Source organism: Ischnura elegans, chromosome 8 (genome assembly GCF_921293095.1).
Source record: "Ischnura elegans chromosome 8, ioIscEleg1.1, whole genome shotgun sequence".
In the NCBI taxonomy this organism is placed as follows: Eukaryota; Metazoa; Arthropoda; class Insecta; order Odonata; family Coenagrionidae; genus Ischnura; species Ischnura elegans.
In genome coordinates, this window is record NC_060253.1 from 34,825,592 (window position 1) to 34,850,360 (window position 24,769).

At 38.3% G+C, this 24,769-nt stretch overlaps 1 protein-coding gene across 2 annotated transcripts in view; it reads right to left on the minus strand.

Annotated features, from left to right (window-relative positions):
* LOC124163391 (sphingomyelin phosphodiesterase-like) overlaps positions 1-24,769 on the minus strand; it is a 234,130-nt gene that overhangs the window by 29,689 nt on the left and 179,672 nt on the right. For both annotated transcript variants that reach the window (XM_046540275.1, XM_046540273.1), the window contains 2 exons: positions 7,971-8,242; positions 5,899-6,096 (listed from right to left, as the gene is read on the minus strand). In XM_046540275.1, coding sequence (XP_046396231.1) covers positions 5,899-6,096; positions 7,971-8,242 — 470 coding nt within the window. The remainder of the gene's footprint in view (positions 1-5,898; positions 6,097-7,970; positions 8,243-24,769) is intronic.

The window sequence follows — 24,769 nt, forward strand, 5'->3', positions numbered from 1 at the left end:
AATCACCAGCGTGCAAGAGGCCCTCGCATTCACATAACACGGTCATAAAAATGTTACGCGTGATATACGTCCATATTCGTGCAAATAGCAATCGTAAAAAAGAGGAGAAATGTTTCTCGATTCAAGAGCATACATAGAAAATATATTCAGTGGGGGAAATTCAATACAACGTTAGTAAGAGTCATTTTGAGTAGAATTTGAAATTCACTATCCATTGAAATTGTCATTTGATAGTATTAAGCTCTTTTATCTGAAATACAGGCATATTTTAACAAGGGTACCATATACTTTAAGTCCTGAGAATTTCAATGCAATATCAGTAGATTTAAACGAGTAATAATTTGGGGAAAATGAAAAAAAATAACAAGTTGAGAGAGAATGACGCGTCTTATTAAGATTATAATGTGGACCACGTCGTTCTGAGGCTGTGAATGTCTCGAAAAGAGATGTTATATGTGAAAGTAGCTGCTTCAATTTAATTACAATTTGCTATAATTGCTTCTTGAGAATAAATAATATTTGAGGTTTAAATCGATCCTCAAGTTATAATGCACACTTTTATGTTTGTATTAAGAACATTTGGGGAAGAATATCTCTATTTTTTTTCATTTCTCTCCGGAGAATAATCCCAACGTTCATTGAATTTATTCACTTTCATCAGGACTTATTCAATGTTTTTTTATGCATGACTCATTAAATAACTTGCTAAAATCTGTCCTTCGAAATGTTTTTAAACCATTCTCCTGTAGAAGAGAACCATTATTACCTGATCAGCACTACTTAGGAACTTAAATAAGTTAAAAATGGTTTATGATATATTATAATAATATTTGTAATATCAAATATTAATTTTCATTGATAATAGTAGTTTTTAATGTACTATAATGTTGGGAAAGTTACCTTAAAAGTCACCTGTTGATGTTAAAGAAAATTTCTCATAGAATTATCTAGTATAGCAAAAATAATTCTGAGAAAACTGAATGAAGTAAATGCTTAAATGTAACACATAACAAATATAGTTTTATTTTATCCTCCCCACAAAGTTAGATATGTTCGGAGGGAAGACTTTTGAGTGCATCATGATAGTGATCAGTGCTTTTGATATTTACGTAAAAATTTGGAAATGGAATTTTTAGTAAGTTTTCGTGAACTTTTATGTATAAAGGTGAAAAATTTTTACTTTTTCACTGCAATACCTTTAATTATCTTTTCCTTTATCGTATATACTGTAATAACGAGCTCTTTCCCGAAATATTCATGTCTTTCATTAAAGCAATAGATCTGTTGATGATCAATTCTCAGTCTTAATTAATTCACGGCTTTCTAATGGTTCAGATTTCGTCTGCGATTTCCATCAGGTTTGCGAATGCCGTCCAACTGGTCAGCTTTTACGCAACAGTGCAATCACCCGAAAGTGTGTTTGGTATTGATCTAAGTAGCGGTAGACAATTACGTGGCCTATGTTTATGCCCAAGAAATTTTATAAAGCATTCCATTGGAAACTTACATTAGTGGGCAGGGACCATCTGGCCAGGTCGGTTGGTCGGCGATCGCCGATGGCCCCGAGCTTATGGGAGCCCGACAACGCTCGCGTCTATCGTGAAGTGGAAATGAAAGGTGTAATAAAAAAGGACTGATTACTTGAACCAAAGTTGTATTGAAATCATAAAATACTGCGTTTGCATTTCTTTGCTTTATTTACGACGCAGTCGGTATAAAATGATCATATAAAAAATAAAATTTTCAGAAGAATAAAGAGAACTTGATGCTTTTTTGATAGGGTCATTCGAAAAGATTATTTAAGAAGTTTTTTTTTTAGATTTCAGAGCTGTGTGAAGGAGCAAATACAGTAAATAGATAATACATTATTAAATTTTATAAGCTGTGAAAGTCTCACTTTTCACGGTTTTTTAAATTACGAAATTGCAATTTTTTAATTAACTTCTATCTGATTTTTGAGTGCTTGAATATCTTAAAAATTCATTTCCGGATTTGCAATTTCCTAAACTTTTCCGGGGGAAGACCCCCGGTAAGGAGGACCCCAATCACCCCAGATCGCCCCTGCTTTGTGAGTACCATATTTTTGTAATTTGGCTTCAGGCCATGACATATATATATCAGGGAAATTGGTTCTCTTTCCCTCTCATCTCCCAGTTTCTCCTTCCGGAAGCTTCCTCGCTTTCCAAAACTGGTTTGGCGAGATTACGTGTGTGGCCTGGTGCGAGGTCACACGTATTCTAACACGTAAATTGCCGGAGGCGTGAAACTGACCCACTGACATCCGGAAATGCCTTTGTTTTAATGAATTGCAATGGGTTATCTTATTTGTGATACCGTGCAGGAACTCTGAAGAAGATACGTAGTCTGGCGGGATGCTAAAGGGGCTTAACCCCCCACCGAAACTATTCAGCTTTCTCAAAAATAGTGTGTGTAACCTACTGAACACTAAGTTAGTCGGCGTTTGATCGTTTCCATAAAATTTTCTTTGAATAAATGCTTATTCCTATACAATTTTGCGTAAATATCTCATGGCATATTTTTAAGGGATGGTTAAATTGTATTAGACTGAGACCCCCCTCTGAAAATTCCCAACACATTTATTTACTGTAGTTAGCAGCTACAGCACAGTACTTGCGTTTAAGACGCCAGTTGCAGGTCTTTCTGCAGCTTCTATGTATTTGATTTCATGGTGTTAAATTCATTGCCACGTTGAGAACAATTATGGTAGATTATTTTGGAAGAAATAGTGTGGAGGTTAGCATTTATAATTATAATGATGTCATGAAAATACCAATGCTGCTTTTTTCTCACGCGTAAATATACGACCGGAAGTTTTAGACGGTTTACTGGAACTTATTGGGGTAACTTGCGTTGTAGATAAGTTTACATTACTTCTAGATGACAGTCACAGCATTTTAATATCTTGGCCGTTATTCTTGTAGTCAGTTATCTCTACCCCAAGAGAAATATTTAGCCAAAATTCCTATGTTTATGACGGAGTTACACCCTAGAGAACAAAGCGATTCCTCTGTATTTCCTAGAGAATATTTTATTGCTACATAGTGGACCCCTTGATAAAGGTTAACACTAGCATGCCCGGCCAATCCTCACGCCCTATTATGCCCGAGTGGGTCAATTTGACCCAATATGATCATGCTTGCATTTTTTACTCAAAATACTTAATTAATTCCCAGTTTATTAATTAATACTGTTTATAAAACATTTGGGAGGGTAATAGAAAATTTAATTAGACGAAAAATATAAAAATTGTAGTTGTTCTACAAATTCTATGGTGTTATGGGAAACTAGCTTCCACAAATTTCTGAATACCTATCACTTTTCCTCTGATGGGTTTTGGGAGGTACAATGATTTACAATGGTATCGGGTTGAATAAAAAATTACAGTAACATTTTGGCAAAAAATCAGTATAAAACACACCGTTGCATTGAATACAAAAGAAAAGTAGAAAGCCATCAAATGGATTTGGTAGTCTTGGTCAAAATGAGCCATACGGGCATGGCAGGTATAAGTGATGGGAAAAAATAATATTATTAGGCCTAAATTTTGCTCAGTGGTTAACCAAACTAAATAATTAAAAGTCATGAAATATGAGCATTAAAATTGTTCTTCTTTTCAGAAGAATCAACATAAATATTCTCTTTTGGGTCAAATTGATCCAGCCGGGCATTCTAGAGTTAAACATGTTGAAAGACACTACTTTGTTGTCGCGGGGGGTGGGTGGAGTGCAGTAACGGAACTCCTGTGAAGTCATCGCGTCCGCCTGCACTCTCATCCCTCCCTGACGCATCACTCTCTTGTTATCAATTTGTCCGTTGGAACCCCGTAGTGATATAAATATGGGCCATACCTCTCCCTGGGTCTGCGCCCTCGCAAGATCCGTATCATCCCCTGTTCCTAGCCGGTCTGCGCCCTCGCAAGACCCGCACCTTCCACTATTCCTTCCCGGTCTGCCCCCTCGCAAGACCCGGAGATCCTCTTCCCAACCACCGGGCTCAGACTTTGCTGTAAGATGTGAGTACGTGTAATAAACTTCGGCCAACAAATAAGTACTTATTATTTATTCCTTAATGTCACGACGACATTGTACTTGATGCACATATTGTAAGTACCTTGATCTATTCCAACATAAATGTTTAATTTTTAGTGGAGTTGATTCACGAACGGTTGTTGTTGAAATCGATCGGGGTAATTAAAAAGCTGTGTGGAAAGTTCAAGGTAGTTCCTTCAACATATCCATGAGAAAATATAAACTAAAATTGGTAATTTCTACAGTTTAATATAAAACTCCGCTTCTGACCATGGTTTCGACACTCTATGTCATTTTTATGGTCCTGGAAAATGGCATACAATACGTAACCATAGTCTGCAATGGAGTTTAAGATTAAAGTGTGGAAACTACAATTTGAAGTTTATATTTTATCATGGACAGTGTGGTAGGTAGGAATTTCGTTTGGGAGGGAGGGGGTCTAAAACCAGGAGGAGTCGGGGGAAATTTTTGAAAAAACAGGATACTAATCAATTGGTTTTAAACTAATTCTAACGCTTTTCAAAATGGAAAGAAACTTCATTTTTCTAAGAAATCTTTTGTAAATTCATGATTTTTCAAGATTTCATGATTTTTCTCTTTTATGACGAAGCAAAGTAATAGTTTTTTTCAATCTCGGGAGATTGCGGACCCCCTGGACCTCCCATTGCTACGCTCATGGATATATCGCATTTCCGCCAAGTCAATCCTGAAACGATTTTATACGCTCCTTCAACAATTTTAACGTTCGGAAATTCCACTAAGTATCGCCTACAACTATTGATCCAATCAGCGGCGTAATTAGGAGTATGCTGTGAGGGTGGATGGGATGGCCTGGGATGGCGATCCTCTCCCTCGACCCCTCGAAGGAAAAAAATGACGTACCTGGATAAACATTTCAAATCATTTTGGCACTATAAATTTAACTTTAAGCAGATGCAGTTATTACATGTCAAAACTAGACAATGGTTTTAAATATATTTTTTTTTTCTCAGAGGCTTTGGGGGGGATCTATCCCCTCTTCCCCCATAGTTACGTCACTGGATAAAAGATACAGTGTCCGGCGTGATACGGTGGAAATCTTTGATATTCAGCTTAGGAAAACTACTTGTCTGTTTCCACACACTTTTATTTAAACCGACCATGGTTTCGGCAACTCGTGCCATTACACTGTTCTGCAAAAGAATAGTTCAAAAAATGCCTGGCGACAATTTAGGGTGTTTCTGGCTAATTTTGGGTCGCTGAATCCGAAAATGACCTCCGTTTTTTCTATCACCCTCCATTTTTACGAGCAACCCCTAAATTGGGGAAAACAATCCCTTATCCAGACTTATCGCTTTACAAGGGACTTTTACTAATGTTATCTGCTTCTGATTGAAAAAAACTGATGTTTTAAGGCTATCAGGGTCAAGAGAGAGACAAACTTCACGGGGGTTGAAAAGATTTAGGGGGCGAAAATTGAAAAAAAAAAAATTGAAAAAACATTAAAATAACAATTTTTCTTCGTTTTTTATGACATATGATATGGTAGCTAATGGAAAAGTTTTTAAGGGACGAATACACTGTTCACCCCCTTATCTTGTAAAGGATTAATATAACATAAAATATTAGAGGGGAAGGGGGGTATACGAGTGCTATCAATTAATATATATACGAGTGGTATAATTATCAATTCCTTGATAATGGCACGAGTTGCCGAAACCATGGTCGGGTTAAATAAAAGTGTTTGGAAACAGACAAGTGGTTTTACTAAGCTGAATTACGCCACTGGATTCAATTATGATAAGCTTGTTTCCGATATTCGTGTGGTCACTTCATTAAGAAGGATAAGAAGGGAATTAGTAGTACTCACCGAGCTAGCGACCATCTTGCGCGACCTTATCTTGCCCCGTCCTCGGTATGACCTCGCAGCTCTCGGCGGCGGAGGCAGCGTGACCGACCAGTCCAGCCGAGGGTCCAAGGAATTGCAAGCGTAGCCCTGCAGCACTATGGAACAGACCATTGGGGCATCCACGTTGGGCCTCGTCTTCAGGATGTACGCGAATTCCGGCTGTCGTTGCGTAAGAAAAAGAGAGAGAGGGGGAATGGAATTAAAAATTGAGACGTTATTGAGGATGTGAGGGAGGGCCGGTCCTTGGCCCGCTTACTCCAATCGACTTATAATGTTCTGAGAGCGGGCGCTCTTTCGATATTCCAAGCGGAATCAAGGTTCGGGAGATTTGGATTGGCTTGAATCGAAGAATGGAAAAAAATACAAACACTCCACAAGCAGGATCGATTTGATGTGGTGATTCGGGTATTTTGAATTTGAGAGCCGTGACGCGGCAAGTGCGGTGACATCCTATTTTTCCCGGCCATGATGCTCGTCATCAGTAAAACTGCAACTTCATCATCGAAATCGAAAGTGAAGTCATAATCATCAGAGCGGTATCAGCAAAGGTGGATCCTGGATATTTTTTCCTCGATGTTTTTTTTTCTCGGTGTAATGCATTTGAATATGAGTGGAATAAAATTATATTATATTATTATATTTTCTAGGAGAGGCACAAGGAAATGACAGGCAAACGGTTGATTTGATCAGCCTTCTCATATTTGAGATTAAAAACAACATATAACAGTTATTGTATGAAACATTCTCTTTATTTTAATATGAAAGTTATTTATAACAAATTGAATGATTGAGGCTCCGTGAAACACAAAACAAAACGAAATGATAACCATATTATTAGGGATGGACGGATCCAGGATTTTTTTCGGATACGGTTTCAAATCGGATCGGTGATTTTCGGAGCCGGATCTTTAGGATCGGATATTTTCGGATCCAAATGCATTTTCAAATTCCTGCAATTAAACGAAGTAATTATTCAAGTTTATTCTGGGTACGTACAATCGAAGGAATGCTTTTTAGATTTTCATACACATTTTAATATTTTTATAAATTAAAAATCATTTTTGTAGGGTTTCAAGTTGTTAAACATCTTTAGGGGCGTTGCATTCACTGAAGCTATCATTTAAAATTTCGGATCCAGATCCGATGTCTTCCGCGACTTTGGATCCGATGTATCCGATGAAGGGCAATATCCGCGGATATTTGGATCCGGGGTATCCGGTCCGACCATCCCTGCATATTATAAATCTTGTCCATTTTTTTAAGCGTCTGAGGGGAGTGGGCACGTGCCCCCGTGCCGCCTATGGGTATCCGCCTATGAGTATCAGCGAAGAAACGGTTCTGCAAAAGAGTGATCAGTGGCGAATCAATTTGGGGGAGAGGGGGTTAAATGGGGGTATGGCGCCCCCCCCCAAATCGGGTGGAAACATGCACTATATGAAATCGACATTTTTAAGGTTACCACTTAGCACAAAAATATTTCTTCATATTTTCCGGTAACTTTACTTACGAATTAATTACGAATTGAATTAAAAATTAGTTTTAAACTTAGGGCATTTTTGTGTCTTTTTTGTCAAAGAATTTGCCTAAAACAGCGGAGACCAATGGCTTTTGGATATTGAGCTCTAATTTTTACTATTATTTATTTTTGGCTGGTAAAATAAAAAAATTATTTGAAGAGCCACCTTAAATATTACCATATTTTCAACTTTTTCCCGCCCTTAATTCGCCACTGCCCTGGTTATTAGGTATCCTGTCCCCATCAAACCAAAGACGTGTACTGAAACTGAAGCAAATCTGTTGTTACCAGCAACATCATACTCAAAGTCAAGGAGAAATACTTTTTTTGTGTGAAATTTTCGCACAATTCGCGCATTGCCGGTGGCTCCGTGAAGTTATTACCTGTATAATTAAATTAGTCGAGAACGAACACTTCTAGAGTTCAGAGTTCGGGTTTTGCTCTCCGGCTGTTCGCAGTGTGCACGACTTGGGTCCGTATTCTTAGTCACGCCACCTCTGTAGAACTATATACTCACCACGTACTGTTCCATAATGGCGTCACAGACCTTGTCCGTCTGGAATCTGAGCGTCTTGCAGGCGAAGGATGCCGCCTTCTTCATGCTGTACTCGCTCTGTCTCAGCGTCACCATGGTGCGAAGACCCGTGAAGGCGGCCCGGCACCCAACGCACGTCAGCCCCTCCAGGATACTTCGCTTGCTGCGGGACTTGCCGGTCACCTGGTGCTCACCCTCCCCCCAGAAAGACCTCTTGGCGCGGTACGAATACCCCGGACCACCACCCGGCGACACTATGAAAAGGAAGGAGAAAAAAATGGTCAATCAGTCTTTCTATGAACTCAATGAGCATGTTATTAAAATAAGACATTGCAATATTTCCGCTGAGTTTTATTATTACACAACGCGAATTAATTTCATGCTCATTGAATATCTTGTATGATGTTGGGCACGATATGGTGGAAGTTCTTAATATTATTAAAATAAGACATTGCAATATTTCCTCTGAGTTTTATTATTACACAACACGTTTCGTCGTTACAAACAACATTATCAAATGTGACAAGTCTTAAAGAGCTCCTGCTTCTATATATATCTTGGTGCTTGAATAGGAGGGGGATATAAGGAGGAACTCTTTAAGACTTGTCTCTCTTGATAATGTTGTTTGTAATGACGAAACGCGTTGTGTAATAATAAAACTCAGTGGAAATATTGCTATGTCTTATTTTAATAATATGAAGAACTTCCACCATATCGTGCCCAACATCATACAAGATATTCAATGAGCATGAATTTAAATGCTCCGAAAATGTCAGGAGACACAAATAGTTTTTTCCGTCATCGATAAGAGATTACAATGGCAGCGTTAGGACTTACTAATTGGTTAGTTGACTTGTAGCGTAGCCTACTAACTTATGTATTCCTTAATGCATGTTTCTGAATTTTCCTGGTATTTCTAACAGCATGTTTTTCATATTCTATCTTCATAGGTAGTTTGAAAGTGTTTCCATTAAATGAGTGTTGAAGTACATTCGGAAGTATAATTTTTTAGTATGCATTAAACATTTTTATGACCGTGTAGTGTGCATGAGGGAATCCTTTTTCATGCTGCATGATTGATCACCCCCTGCCAATCACCGTATAGGTGGCTCGCAGGGTATTGTGTAGGTGTAGATACGATCGATATGGACGTGCAACAAACTGCATGTTTTCAAGTCACATATAATAACTATAAAACACCAAATGATTCAAGATTTGAGGGGTGAATTGAATGCAAAAACGTTTCGACCCGTTTCAGCCACGGTTACTGTCATCTACCACCCGTCAACACTATAAAGGAAGGAATGAATTGGTCCATCAATCGTCAGAGTTTCAAATGCCATTAATGAGCATGAATGAAATCAACGGTGTTAGGCGAGATATCGTGGAACATAATGATGTAAAATGAAATACTTTACGAATGTAGTATGTCTCATTTGCTTAATATTGAGACAATATTTTTGTGTCCGTAACTGGAGGTAATTTGGGATAAAGTTCACGTATTCGGCTGCACTCTTCCGCTGTCAAAATGATCCGCTGTTTAAGGGTGTTCCACAAGGTCCAAAGTTCTGCTCCCAACACTTACAAAACTGTCTGCTAATGGGAGGTGTACGCTATGTGGAGGTTAAGAGGACGCATAGCACGCATTCAGTAGGTAAGAAAAAGTAAGATTGCCCGTAGATGACGCATGAATGTGTCAAAACTAGTTGTACAAGAAAACATTGAAGTGGACTTATACTACATTCGTTACGTTTTTAATTTTACAATGAACATGAAATAAAATGCTCTGAAAATTTCATGACACATTTTCGTTCAATATTGACGGGCAACAGGCGGCAGTGCGTTTTCGATTATTTAAACAATAAAACAATATTATCTTAGATTTTCCAATGAATGTTTTTGGGGTGTAAGAAGCCGTATGTGGTGCCGCCATAGTAATTCAGCTGGCGACGCACAAGTCTACCTGAAAATGACCTCGGCTTAGATAATAATAAATAACTTTATTTGCAATCGGAAATGTATGTCTATTAGAGCGGAGGAAGCTTACACAACTTATGAAAAAATTAGTCACAGTGTCCAACTTAATACATCCATACTACATAATTGTAAATAAAAAAACATAAGAAAGATTAGCGGTAGGGTTATCAAATCGGTTCTGTTACGGAGCGCATGAAATTGCATAAATTTATACATAATAGCGAGTATAGTTCCAACAGAAAAAAGAAGATAGAGAGCAATTTGCAATATTAGTAATATTTGCAGAAGATAATTAATAATAGAATGTCAACCGTACATCTACTGTTGGAAATAAAACAGAATGGAATTGATTAATCGCTCTTCAATTATTGATGGAGGATAGCGTGACTAGGGACGAAACATAATACTGGTAGCCAATTTTCTTTTCTCAACAGCGGAGGCTGCCTGCTGTGCGAAGCACACTTGTGGTTAATGTGTTTCAATCCGGACGGTCAGGACGAAGGTCAAGAGGAAGGCAGAGGTACTGCGAGGGGCACGAAGGTCAATCGAAACGAGGGGGGAAACTATGAAGTGTGGCGGATGGAGATGAATGGGAAAGCACGCAGCGGTGGAAATGGACGTATCTTGCGTAGGAAGTTCCTTTTCTCTTTGTTCCACGATTCGCTTTGATTGCGCCGTCTCGTCTCCGAGACGGCATTGTGTTCAAAACGATCGCGGCGGATTTCACCTTCGCGAGGCGCTGGAATCTTGAGGAGCTTCCGCGGCGAAACTAAGTCAATGTCATTCTTTTTTCTGCGTGATTTAACGGTAGAAAGTTCTTTTTTTCCAAACGATACCCTACCGAAATTATAATACTGCTTCAATCTCTCTGTTGTATTGGTATAACTTGCATTGTCGCGTCTATTGCTTCAAGGTGACAGTGATGGCATCCATGAGCTTACCCAGCGGGGGCAGGAGGGGTCACCTGCCCCCCTTCGAAACAGAAATCGCAAAAGTCTGTATTGGAAAATCAGGACTGGATTGAAACTGAATTATTCAACAATTTTTCTTTAAACTCATAAAAAACGATGTTAGTATAGGACGCGTAACTAAAATAAATTTTTTCCAAAGCGAATAATTTTAAAAATTATAAAGCGCTGTTATAATTTCCTTAAAACATTAGTTACATTCATCTTTCCACATTAAAATGTTACAACTTGAACGACCATGGTTTGCCCGCCCCCCCCTCCCTTAGTTTTGACCCTGACTACGCCTTTGGGAGCATCGTGATGACTTAGCAACTACTCTTGCATTCATTTATCTCTAATCCATAAGAAACATTTAGCAAAAATTCTTTTGTTTAGGACTGAAGTGAAACCTGGAGAACAAAGAATTATCCTGGAAGTACTGGGGTAATTTTCATTGGTACACCTTGGAGGCCGTGATAAAGATAAAACATTTTGATAGAGACTACTTTGTACTTTCCGCACAGCTTTTTTATTACCTTAGGTGATAACTATCAACTGATCTGGGCTTAATTTAGTGAAAAGTGCTTGGAGCAATAAAAACCTTTTTAATACTTAAAGTCAACCGATTCAGGCGTGATATAATGGATGTTCGACGTATCGAAATAAAAGGAAGTTTCACTTTTTCACAATTATTTCAGCTTCAAGGAATTTCACCGGCAAATCCAGGTAGAGTTTGGCCTGATGTGCAATGCAAATAGTAGCATTCCGAATAACTTCTTCCGATTCAGGCGTGATATAATGGAAGTGGATAATTGTGGAGAAGTGAAACTACCTTTTATTTTAATTTAGTGAAAAGTGCTTGGAGCAATAAAACCTTTTTAATACTTAAAGTCAACCGATTCAGGCGTGATATAATGGATGTTCGACGTATCGAAATAAAAGGAAGTTGCACTTTTTCACAATTATTTCAGCTTCAAGGAATTTCACCGGCAAATCCAGGTAGAGTAAACAGATATATATATGAAAATGGGAAAAAATGTTGCTCTGATTTATTTGATTATTTAAGGTGCGCGTTGGTAGAGAGAATACAGTTTGAAATATAGTAGAATGTTGACTAAAGTTTATTGAAGTCCTTTGTTATTCGAGGTAGAAAAAAATCGATCACCGATACGTTCCGGTAGATATTTCTCTCATTTTATCTTCTCTGACAGACCTTGAAACAGAGCACAATTTAAAGTTTTATTGATTGGGCTTAGGCTTTTTTCATTAAAACAATATCTACCAATAACTAACGGTCCGTTACCCTTTTCATGAAATTTATCATGATCATCGATGATAATATGAATGAGAGTCGACAGTCATAAATTTCGTTTCTCAACAGGTTCATTTGAAGTCTTTCGTAATTTTCAAGTTATCAAATTTCTGGGAGGCCAGCCCAGTTGGTGTATCAATTTTGCACAACCAGTGTACCTCATAAAGTTGTGTGTATACATACCAAAAATTCTAAAGCCGGAGAACTCATGAGTTCAAAGTGACCGAAAAAAGAAGTAAAAAAGAATTATTTATTATTACGAGGAAAGTATTTCTCCACACATAGCAGCCTCAATTTTCAGTAGCTTAGTTGCCCTCCCTGTTGATTGTTGCCCCAGGCAGGGGCGCAGCTAGGAATTAAGGCTGGGGGGGGGGGGGTTTAGGTGCAACTAATACCGGGGTGTGTGGGGGTATGGAATACACACCAGGATAAGCGGTAGGTGCGAGACTAATAACTTGCGGAATTTTAAGATTAATGGTTCAAAATGGCTAGTTTTACGGCTTTCAGAGGGATATTTTATTAATCCTCACACTATTCTATTAGTAATATCAATCCAATTGAGTAAAATGGATTAAACTTAAAAATTTCTCTAAGCTCTGGGGGGGGGTTTATCCCCCAAAACCCCCCCTCGCTGCGCTACTGGCCCCAGAAGGGCAATAATCGACGGGGACGAGGTCCAAATTAACCACGGTGTTATTTTTTCTCCAGGGGCAACGGACCGTCATAAAGTTACCCTTGGGTGAGATAGGGTAATTCCAGTAGTCCCACCTTTCTTCCTTGACCACGCCTCTCATAGTAAACCTTGGAGAAATTCATCCTTGAAGAACGAAAAGACTTTAAAATTTCACGGGGACCCGCTCACTTTTTAGTGGGAAGCTTATTTGTTTTCCTTTCGCACGGGGACGTAATCCCGACCGGCCTATTAGAAAAGAAATTGCCAACCTTCGTCGGGGTCTCCGAACAAAATTATTTCTCCCACGCCGTCCTGCTTACCTGCCCTTGAGTTTCCACCGTGACCATCTGAATCATTTCAAATATACTAAAGGCGGAACACTTCCTAGACACAAAGCTTAAACCTCAGAAAGTAATAGCATTGATAGTTTGTGTATTTGGTTGTTTGTGAAAAGCACAACCAAAAAAACCAAACGTTGAAGGTACCTATTTAAATCATTAAAGCAGTGAAAACTCTCTCCCGCGCAATGCTGTCGGACTCGTTGTTTATATCCTTATTAAGCATTGTGTCGCCAGCAAAAAGTCGAATTTTACTAGACACAACGGTAAAGATATAAATAATTTACAAAAGGAATAATAAGGGACCAATAACGCTTCCCTGGGGTACACCAGGTGTGACCATCGGTAAAACTCACCACATAATTACGAACACAGGTTATGAGTTTTCCCGTGAACGATGGGCAAGTAGCAGTGAAAAATCTCGAAATATCATCTAACATTTAAAATAATTTCGCTTATTATTCGTAATTTTAGTAATGTATGCTGTTTAAATTCGACGATAGAGGACCATTATTTTAGGCTATTACGTAATATGTTAATTTTTTGGTGAATACTCGAATATGTGTTGTAAAATACATGATTATTGATTTTAAAAACGTTAGTTTTAGGAGGTCTTGTCTTGGTATTAGGGGATCAAAATGAGACCCAAAACAAGCATGTTCGTTGGAAATAGCAATAGATTTAGTTTCACTCCTTCTAGTCCACCTAGCTAAAGCACCATTCCAACGTATATGACGCGTTTTGACCACAGTAATGGCAGTAACATAATGATCGCTGAAAAATTAAGTAGAGTAGGTCAAATGGGTCCATTTGAGAGGGGCGGTAGTTTTCCCTCCCCGGATATTTTATAGGTCTGTCGTGGCACTATAATAATCGCAAAACATTTTTCAATGCAAAACGAAAGAAATCAGAGAAACATTTTGGCGCATTATCAAGTATATCTTTTCAATTGGAGCTAAAACAAAAACTAGTTACTCCGCTTAATTTTTTCCATTCCATGCCCCTAAGACCTCTCGATTTCAGCCAACCATTCCGAAATATATTTCATTAATTTCTCCTTCTCTTTCTTCAGTTAGGGGTCGCGGTTTCTAACTGTTACCTTGAAGTCACTCTTGTCCTCTTCCCTTCCACTGGCAAATTTTTAATTCTGTTCCCCACATACTTCTCATTCCTTTTTAAAATATGTCCTAACTATAGCATTCTGTCCCTTTCTTGATTTTTGAAACATTCCTGCCATCTCCCTTATTGTCTCATTCCTAATCCTATCTCTTCTTGTTTTTCCCATCATCCATCTAAACATTTCTATTGATCTAATATTTGTATTTGACCTAGTATCAGACTGTAAACCCTAGTATTTCCTCAGATATAAACATCTTGTAATGGAGGTACATGAAAACATTGCGCTATAAACACTCAAAATTTCTATTTTATGGCATATCTGCCAGATCCATTTCCTTTTCGTGGCCTTTCTTAGCAGGCCAGGTTTCACTGCTATATGAGTGTGCTGGCCGCGCAATCGCTTTATATTCTTTTCCCTTACTCTTCTTTTCCATATTTTTTTATTTGAAAAGAAATCAGGCAAAAAAAGCCCATCCCTGAAGGAGTGATCGGAATACCCCATTGTTTACCGTTGCGATGCATTTCTTCAAGGTTCTCATCCGTCCAACCCCATTTTTTTAGTCGAACACGTACTCTTACGGCAATACGGCAATGACGTCCTTTTAGACAGCGTGCATTCGGTATGCATCTACATATAACCATGAAAGCCACCAACGGAGGCGTTTGGCAGCGGGTGATCCATCACCAACATGCATCAGAAGATTAAAGTTTACTTCCACAAATAGGCGGTACGCAAATGTACGCTACAAAAGACTCATAAGCTCTGAGATTAATTTATGTCCTATTCATGAAGAATAATCTGAGCTAGAACATGCAAAACATGATGTTAAAAATACCAGGAAAATTCAGAAACATGCATTAAGGAATACCTAAGTTAGTATCCTACACTGTTAGTGAACTAATCTATTTCTCAGTTCATTTATTTCGAATTTTGTTCTCCACATACTCATCATACCTTTTTGAAATATATAACGGAGCCATTGGATCCTTCCTTCTTCTACCTTCCTTGAGATCTCAACCACTCCCTTTTTTATGAGCTTTTAAAGAGCTCATTTTTCTTTTGTCTCGACATCTCACTTCACGAGTCATATGTAGCGTACATGTTGCGTAGTGCATGCTCGTGGAAGTAAATGATTATCCTCTGGTGACTGTTGGTGGTACACCCCCTGCCAAACATCCCTGGAGGTGATGTGCAGGATAAATTGTAGATGCAGACGTAAACCAAATGCACTCTGTCCAAAAGGACTTAACACTATCGTTAAAGTCTCTTATCGATCGCGGAAAAACCACATTCTAAAACTAGAGGACGCTATGGTGGATATTCCTCGAACACGAGGAATTTTAGAGAATGGAGGTATGGTATACATGTTGATGTACATCTAAGACAGCGCCCATATGGTGATATTTGGAATATAAAAAAAAATGATTGCGCTTTTGCGAAAAAAAATTCGTTTTCGCCATAATTTACGAAAACTATTACGGCCTTCAGTAGCGTCGGATTGACGCATAAATATCCGAGGGCGATTTGAAGGACCTCGACCGCTGCGGTTACCTCATGCGGTGCCAAGCGGTCAGTGAGGCCGAGGAAGTTCCGTCAAGGCTGGGGCGATCTTGAAGGTATAGATTCCAAGGAACGCGTGCGGAAATTGGGTAAAGGGAAGAAGGATTTTAAATGTGACCGATCATTTCCTCGTTAATATTTCGACCATTATGTTTATGTGTTATGTTAATCCTCGTGAGAATTATTATATGGCCTGAAGTAACTGAAATAAAAATAGGTTAAAGATTGTGTCAGCATGGAACTGTTGTTAATTGTAAAGGCCGTTTTTAATAATGAGGATTACATGGATCGACCGAGTTCGTAATGAGTAAGTCCTAAGAAGAGAAGCCTCGTGAAAACTGTAATAAAACACTAAGACAGGATAACTTGAAATGGGAGAAGCAAGAAAGAAATTATCAGCAGAATATCTCAGGCGAAGAAAGCATTCCACCAAAAGAAAAAATACTCTAGTAGAAGGGTAAGGCCTTCGAAATGTGGTGCAGCATAAGAATGATGAGGATAAATTGGATCCATCGAATTAGTAATGAGAAAGTCCTAACAAGAGTAGGAGAGATGAGAAGCCTCATGAAATCCTTAATAAAAAGGCGGAACAACTAGATAGGCCTCATCTTGAGACGTGATGGCTGATAAAACAATCGTCGAAGGACAAGTGGATGGCAAGAACGGAAAAGGAAGACCTCGAACGAAATATATGGAACAGGTAAAGAAGGATGTGAAAGAGAAGAAATACGTAGGTGTGAAAAGATTAGATGATAGGAGAATTGAGTGGAGAGCTGCGTCAAACCAATCTTAGGATTGTTTACAAGTGATGATGAACTCCGAAAAGAAAAACGAATGAATTATATAGAAAGTGCGTATTGATTGGGTGTTGGTGGTTACGAGCCGGAAATATATGAAAATATTTCGTTATTTGTGTTAGAAATCAGTACCTGACGTAGATGCAAGTGATTATCGTTAAGGTTCTACTCTATATGCCCTAAAAATTTTAAGTTAATTGCTTGAATTTAAAACAAGGTATTTGTCACTTAATCAGACCGGGAGTGATGATCCTTCCTGCCAATCTTTCCCGATGCAAATTTTTTATGTTTGTGATACAGGTAAATATCGGCCAGATTCACCCACTGCCAAACACCCTAAACGTGGTTCGCAGGGTATTGTGTAGATGAAATTAGTGTGCTCTTTAATTTACATGTAATGAGTCGAGAGAAAAAAAAAACAGAATAGGACCGGGTGAGGGTTCTTTTAAACGTTTCATTACCCACAGAAATAATTCTACCCATATTTTGACGTTTTGATGGGAGCACTTGTGCACAGAACACCGATCCGTGATGATGGGAGTTTGAGCCTTGGATCTCTTGACGTTTTTAAGTTAAGGTCACAGCCTGGCGTTGGGCTTCCTCCCTTATAACCTTCCTCTCATATCCCATCCCATCTTCACGGTCAGAGGCGACAATATATACGTGCTAGAACAGTCATCGAATCGAATGGATGATTGCTGCCATCAAGATTCTGTATCAGTCTACCTCCTCGTAAGGACGATTACGGGACAGGCTTATCCCATCGACACGTAATACTAATTCCTCACGTAATGCCTTCCGGCGCGAATGTCATTCGTGTTAGTCGCTTAGAGCATCTTACTCACATTTTTGAGGCATGCCGAGAATGGGAATTGTCTCATTCGTCGGCGAGGGTCATGTGACGCAACGCTTTGTCAATGGCGCTGAATCAATCGCGGGCAAGGTCTTCTGTTTGTTTCAAGGTAATTGTTACTCCGAGTCACGTTGGACCTCAAAAATAAATAATCGATCAAAATCATAGACTCAACCTCAGAAATTGGGTCTGTCTCTAGCTATCCTCTCAGGTAAGAGTGAGGTATGTGTAGATTAAAGAGGCAAGGTAAAGCAGAGTTAAAAATGTTTTCTTTTGAGGAATATTTATATATTTTCTATTAAAAATATTCTTCCAATGTATTCTACTATGTATAATGGTATTTCAAATTTCCCTTCATTCTGGTCTACGCGGAGACCTTATCTATATAAATATTAGTCATTTTAGTATACCGGGACTAGCAACGGTAATAAGTTTACGTAGTCACCCGCAATGCACAAATTGTGCGTAAATTCCACAGAGAAAAAATCAGCAAGCTATCGAGGCGTCAGTCCCCTCAGTGGAAATTTTTGGATTATACCGGACTGTACCTTGTCTGGCATTGCCCACAAATTTCCGTGGACTGGCTAAAGAACTCTACTGCAAACCCGGGGGGGATCCGGGTTCGAATTTTGGTCAATGCGAATAATTTTTTTCCCAGTAGAATTTTCGCAAAATAAATATATATTAGGTAGTAAGTGTGTCTTGTGAAGAGAAAATTTGGACAATAAAAGTTTAAAATTAAGGCACGGACGTGAAATCGAAACCTTAAATTAAATATATGTATAGGTAAAATAAAATCTTAACTCACTGAAAATTTTCGAGAAGTCCTTAGCTGTGCTGAGGGGTAATTTAAGGTAATGCGTGCCTCCAGATAGGAATTATGTGTGCCACCTTTTATTTTTCGTCCACATCGGTTCAAAAGCTAGTTATATAACTCTTGAAAGGAAAGAAATGGTCGATTTGGTGGTGTGTTACCCATCAGCTATTTATGAGGAGAGATACTTCCATTCTAGAGAGCAAATCAAAGTACTAGAGTAAAGAGAAAAAGAGTCACACATACGTTAATTTAATGATCAATACAGAACAGTAACCTCAATCATTTGATGTCGAAAGTACCTAATTTGGAAATCAAGAGAATATATGCCTTCCATTTTTGATTTCAAGTGCCTTTTCTTTATATTCCTAATGTTGGGAGTGATGCAATTTAAGCGCTAATGATTTTATTATTTACTCGCCGCCAAATATGAAACTCATCCTTTTCGGTGAAGACGGTTCGTTGTCGCACCCAAAAAGGCGTTTCGGGCGTCCTAACTGAATGGGATCCCGCTTTCCACGCGCTGGGTGCAAAATGCGCGCTATCTTTGTCGAGATTGAATTCACACTCACCGGAGTGGAACGTAGCTTTCCGTTGAAAGGGAAGGTTTTTATAAGTAGAGAAAAGCTGGCATTAAGCGTTAGGGATTACCTCACGGGCGCCGTTGAATGAAAGAAAGCAGAATTCGTTTCCATCTCGTGTTGTTAATCCTAATTATCAACCTTTTGTAGTTACGCAAATGGATTCACCATAAGATACACGTCTGTATTATGATTGAGGGGAGGGTAAATAAATACATTTGCATTTTTGTTATCTTATATCTGGTCGTCTGTGTTGAGGAGTGTTAAGATAAACAGTGATGTAACCTATGGGTGTTTCTGTCGCTACCCCCTGTAATTTTTAAAATCTACGTTTTGAGATACTTAAGATCAAAGCATAATGGTCTGAAAATTCATGCAAAAAGGCCGTTTCACGTTGCATCAAATTTATAAGCTGTATATATTTCCAATTCGGAAATTCATATTTCCAAATTTTGTGTCCTGTTACTGTACTTGTTGTACATCTCTACTGATTAGCAGGCTTTTTTTTATAACTTTTAAGATTCACTTAACATATGTGGAAGGAATCACTTATGGCAAAGTTGGGAAAGTTATTTTTCCGTGGAGGAGACTTGGAATGAACCGAAAATAAGGTGAGATAAGAATTCTGACCAGGATATTCAATGTTTGGAATTTCTCTAAGTATTCCTTAATTAGGTTTGCCACCTCGATGGAAAACATCGATGTAGAGTATCACAAAATCCCTTGTCGTAATTTAACGTAAGCGTCTGGGCCCGTTTAGGTTTTCCTTCCTGTATATCATACCTGTGTATCATACCTTCAAAAATGTTTTTATTTCATGAATGAAATATTACACCTACCTAATTTCTTAACTTGTAGAGGATGGATGTATCTACAACGTGTATAAAATGAGTAAAATCGAAGGTAGCTACAAAAGTAAATTTGAATTTGTTATAAAATTTATCGAGTTGTTATCTAGTTGAGTTGTGTACACAAAATATCATAAAACAATCCTTTGACTATCTTTCTTAATTAAATAGTGTTAAGATGAAATATATCGATATATTTCATCAATGATATATATCGATGCAGATATATCGATAAGTATGGAGTGTTGACGGCTGAAACAAAACCTGTACTTCATGGGTGTACATTTCCTATCACCTAGCAAAATTTGAACTTTCGCCGTCCGTTCACAACGTTTTATGGTCGAGAAAAAAAGATAAGTACCCTTGTACTTGTCTCGTAAGGGGGGGTGTGGCGGGCAGCCGCCATAAGGGAAAAAATTAACGATAGCAACAAGCACGTAGCCAGGGGGGAGCTGAAGATCCCAAAACCACCCCAGTTCCCCTGGCTACGTGCCTGTGAAGGGGCAGTCCCCTACGTGAGGTGATTTTGGTGATTTTTGATCCTCCCCTTTGCCCTCTAGGTGATATATCGTGTGATTATGCTCGACCCCCGCCACGACCACCGAGAGACAAGGCCTGAGCGCTGATGCCTTCTAATTGTCTGACGTCACGAGCCGTAGGTTATCAACCACGCCTTCCGACAATGCTTGCAGTTGTTTATATTCATAAGCCATTGCGGTGAAAATGGTGATTGGGTTGTTGAACGCTAAGTTATTTGGAGTTTTAAAGCTTTTGCGATGGTTTTGTGGGCAACAGTATTGAATATAAGTGTTCAACAAATAGTGTACTAGTGTTGTTTGCATCTGTGCAGAGGAAAATACACGGAGGTAACGAAAGTGTGCGTTTTCAAATTTCCTAAGGACGAAGAGACGAAGAGGAAATGGATACTTACCATTCCAAGAAAAGACTTCCAGCCGACGAAATATTCCAAGGTGAGTTACTATCTTTTTCTTTCTATTTGGACGGCGTGATTATTCAGGGAAATGTTAGTATAATGTAAATGTTGATCGTCATTAAAAGTGAATTAAAAAGATATTTGATATAATCATTGACCGGTAGACGAATTGTTATGGTTTCTTGAAACAATTCTACTCTCGAGTGTATTTGCAGGTTGATTTCAATATTATTTGCGTTATCGCTTGAATAATTAATGGTTTTAATTATTTCATAGTACTTAAATGTCTTTGAAATTCTCGAATATCAACGCTAAATAGAATACGGCGCTTATCCTCGTGTTCTAAGGTGTTGTTATTAAGAAGAACTTGATTTTTTGAGGGTGTTATGAATAGTTTTGTTATTAGTAAATTGTGGAAACATGTGAAACACTCGGGATGAATAAATGAGATACCTACTTGTGTAATAAATATGACCCATGCCTACGATGGCATTTTACATTATTTGTATGTTTACGCATGCATAGGGTAGTATTACTGTTTTAGAAAAGAAGATTTTTTTGCATTAACTAGTTCTTACATAGATGATATGTACTAACTAATCGTGTTAATCTGAGAACGATTGTTTGGAGAGCGAAATTTAAAGTCTTCGAGGGTATTAAATGAACGATTCCTCAGTAGTTAATACATTATGGAAACATGTGAAACGCTCGGGATGAATAAATGGGCTAACTACAAACGAGATAAATATGGCCCATGTCTAAGTTTGCATTTTAGATCAAATATTGTTAATCTAACTACCAATGTGTGCACAGCGAATTATTTAAGTCGACTTAAGATCTTGTTTACTACACCCTTATCAGACGAAGGTATTCTTCACTTGAAATACAGTTGATTTTCCGTCTACCAATAAAATTATCTCTATTTTTAAGGTGTGTATCCGGCATTTTCTGTTTGAAGATGTGCTTCATTAAAGCTCCTACTTCGATGAGAAGTCAGGAAAACTGCTGGCTGTACCATTGAACAGCCCAAAACTGAGGGATGGTGCCATGCCAAGGATCTTCCCTGATTGCCCTGGGTACCTTACCACTTCAGAGCAGACCAGGGATGCGCCTTCAATGAGGGAGCAGCGTCTTGAAAGTGCTACTGTGGAAGCTGCTTTAGCTGAGAGTTTGAAAACTCAGGAAGAATATAGGGCTTAGAAAAAGCTGGACTCTTTCGGAAACGTAAATTCTCTGGTGAAGATGAATAAGCATTCAGTATTTTGGGATGTGGTCGTGAAGCCGTGTGCTATAATATTAAAGCATTTGGAAGAGTGTGCATCACCTCTTATTACTTACTCATTAGTAGTATACATTTATAATAATATCAAAGTATACCACTGAAAAAGGGAATTAAAAGCAATAGGCAAATTCACTCCACTTTTTCAAGCCTATTTCATGTATGAAAAGTACCTATGATGTGTTGGATAGAATTTAAAAACTCCACAAATAATATAAATATTTATAGCGATATTGTAGCTCTACTGGAAGAATGAAAAATTAAAGACTATGCAAATCACTCTTTGAATAACTTCATCAAATCACAAATGTCTCTTGTTCCAGAAAAAAAGGTAAGTAGGTTCAAGAAAAGATAGTAAGTAAGGTTCATCTGGGACATATTTGTATTTGCTGCAATGTTTTTTTAATATCTCCTGAAGTTCATATATTTGCTCGCAATTCTGGTCATTTGGTTTTCCCACATCCAGTTACTATCAAACGGCTCTGCTCTTCTTTTAAAATTGGTCCAATTAATGAGCAAAATGAGCATGGGTTTCTATTTTACGTGAGGCACCGAGTATCTCATTATAGAGTCACGAGCGTTATATCACCCTTATGATGGATCAAGTTCATTTGAAACCCTTTCTTGACTACAAGGGCAGATGTATAGAAGAACCTGCATATAACTCCAGCAGTTTAGCTTCTAGTGCTCATGTGTTCGCGGTAGAGAACTTACTATATTCATTCAAAGATATTGTCCATATTTTGCCAGTGAGTACTCTGTCAGCCTGTGTTCTAAAAGATATTCTGAAGAAAGTCATCATTGGTCTCGAAAAAGTTGGTCTGGATGAGGTTTGTATTATAAGTGAAAACAAATCCATCAACAGGAAGGCAGTATCTCTCTTCACCAATCCACCAAGGCTGAGTATAGTTTATCCACATCCTTCTCATCATTCTTGACCATTATTCTAAAGGCTTGACTCTGTCCTTATGTTTAAATGTATTCGCAACAACTGGATCAATAAGAAAAACTATTATTTTCCCAACTGAATGCCTTATATGCTACATTTCTGTGTTATCAGGTAAGACATGGTATTTTTCCATTCAAAACAATTTCCCCAGGTACTTTAAAGCATCAAATCCTAGTTCACCGTTTCTTAAAAGGCTACAATTCGCCCCATTAAGTGATTAAATTGCCATGGAATTATAGTTTGCAGATAGGTCTAATCAAAACAATCCCTATATAATTTAACAGAAGCACAATCTAGTTTTATCATAATCTTGCGCATGTGCAAGAACATAACTTTTTATTTCATAATCGTTTAATGCAGCGATGCTGAAAAAATAGAAGCCCCGTGAAGGATGTAAATATCCAATGACTTCTATGTTATAAGAACCACTGATGTGTAAAAAATGTTTTACTGAATATAAGACTTTTAATGATATTCTCGAGGTTTCGAATGCATTTGGAAGCAAGCTTTTTCTCTTCAAAGAAGATTTTTCGGCGAAGGCGTTGGTCCAGTCGAAACAATTATGTTTCTCGAGGTAGGGATTTACTGTTAACATCATTTAAATGTAATTACATATGATATTATATAAGGAAAATTGTAGCCGGAGAAATGTCTGTTCACATATCGTTTGGTTTTCTTACGCATTCCCCACCAATCGGCGCTATCAATGGCAGTCTTTGCTACTCCCTCCGTCCGCCTACGACTCGTGACGTCACGATTCAGCGCTCAGGCCTTGTCTCTCGGTGGTCGTGCCCCCGCCCACTATTCTCCCGTGAGATTATTCAAAATGCGTATTTTCAGTGTAAATATCCTTCATTGCGTTGTATTTATGAAAATAAACATTTTTTTAACTATTTTTATTTAAGAATAGTTATTACTCATATAAACATGTGAAAAAATAAAATAAATAACATATTTTCTTAAAGTAATAATTACTAGTGTATCTAGTGGATCACTAGTGTATTGCCAAAAATAAAAAATAAATTCCTATTAATAATAGAAATAGAGCAGTTTAAAACTTTGACAAGGTTTTTCTCAAAACCAGCTGATGGTCAGTTAGAACCTTGTCAAACCAAGGTAGCGTATTATTTAAGATCACTAAGATCATAATTTTACGCTGTTTCTGGTGGAAAAGAAATCACGTGATACTTGCCAGGACCCCTCCTCCCCCAAATGTGAGATTGGGTGAGAATCGGCTTGACCCCCTCCCCCCCACAGAACCCCTCACGTAATTATTAAACCCTCACGTAACATATTAATGGATGCGCACTTGCTGTCGTTGTTGAATGGTCCATTGTTGTGCCTTTGCATTCATGAAAGCAATACTGCCGATATTATCTCAGGGATAAAGGAGCTCTCTTTAATAATATTACTGTGAGAGCTTTAAAACGTCCACTGAGGTAGTGAGACACCTCAGTCGACCAAATGCATAATTTGAGTTCCTCCTCACGTAATCCTTAGGTACTAACTAAGTCCTTTGCTGACACGCGGCAGATCATTCATCACGCTGTTAAAAGCTATGATACTCTTTGCTGGTCCTTGTCCCGAGTCAATCAGCCGGAGTGAGCGAGAACGTCTCTTGACTTTACATCATCTTTTTAACCATGATTTCAATCGCATCTCTCCTTCGATGGAATGCCCGTGACCAGTATCGCGTGCGCCTCTTTGTTTGGTAATAGGCCATTTGCATTGACATCCGTCGTCGGCTACCATTGACCGCACTTGTGATTAAGCTACCCTTCGTAATGATTTCTTAATCT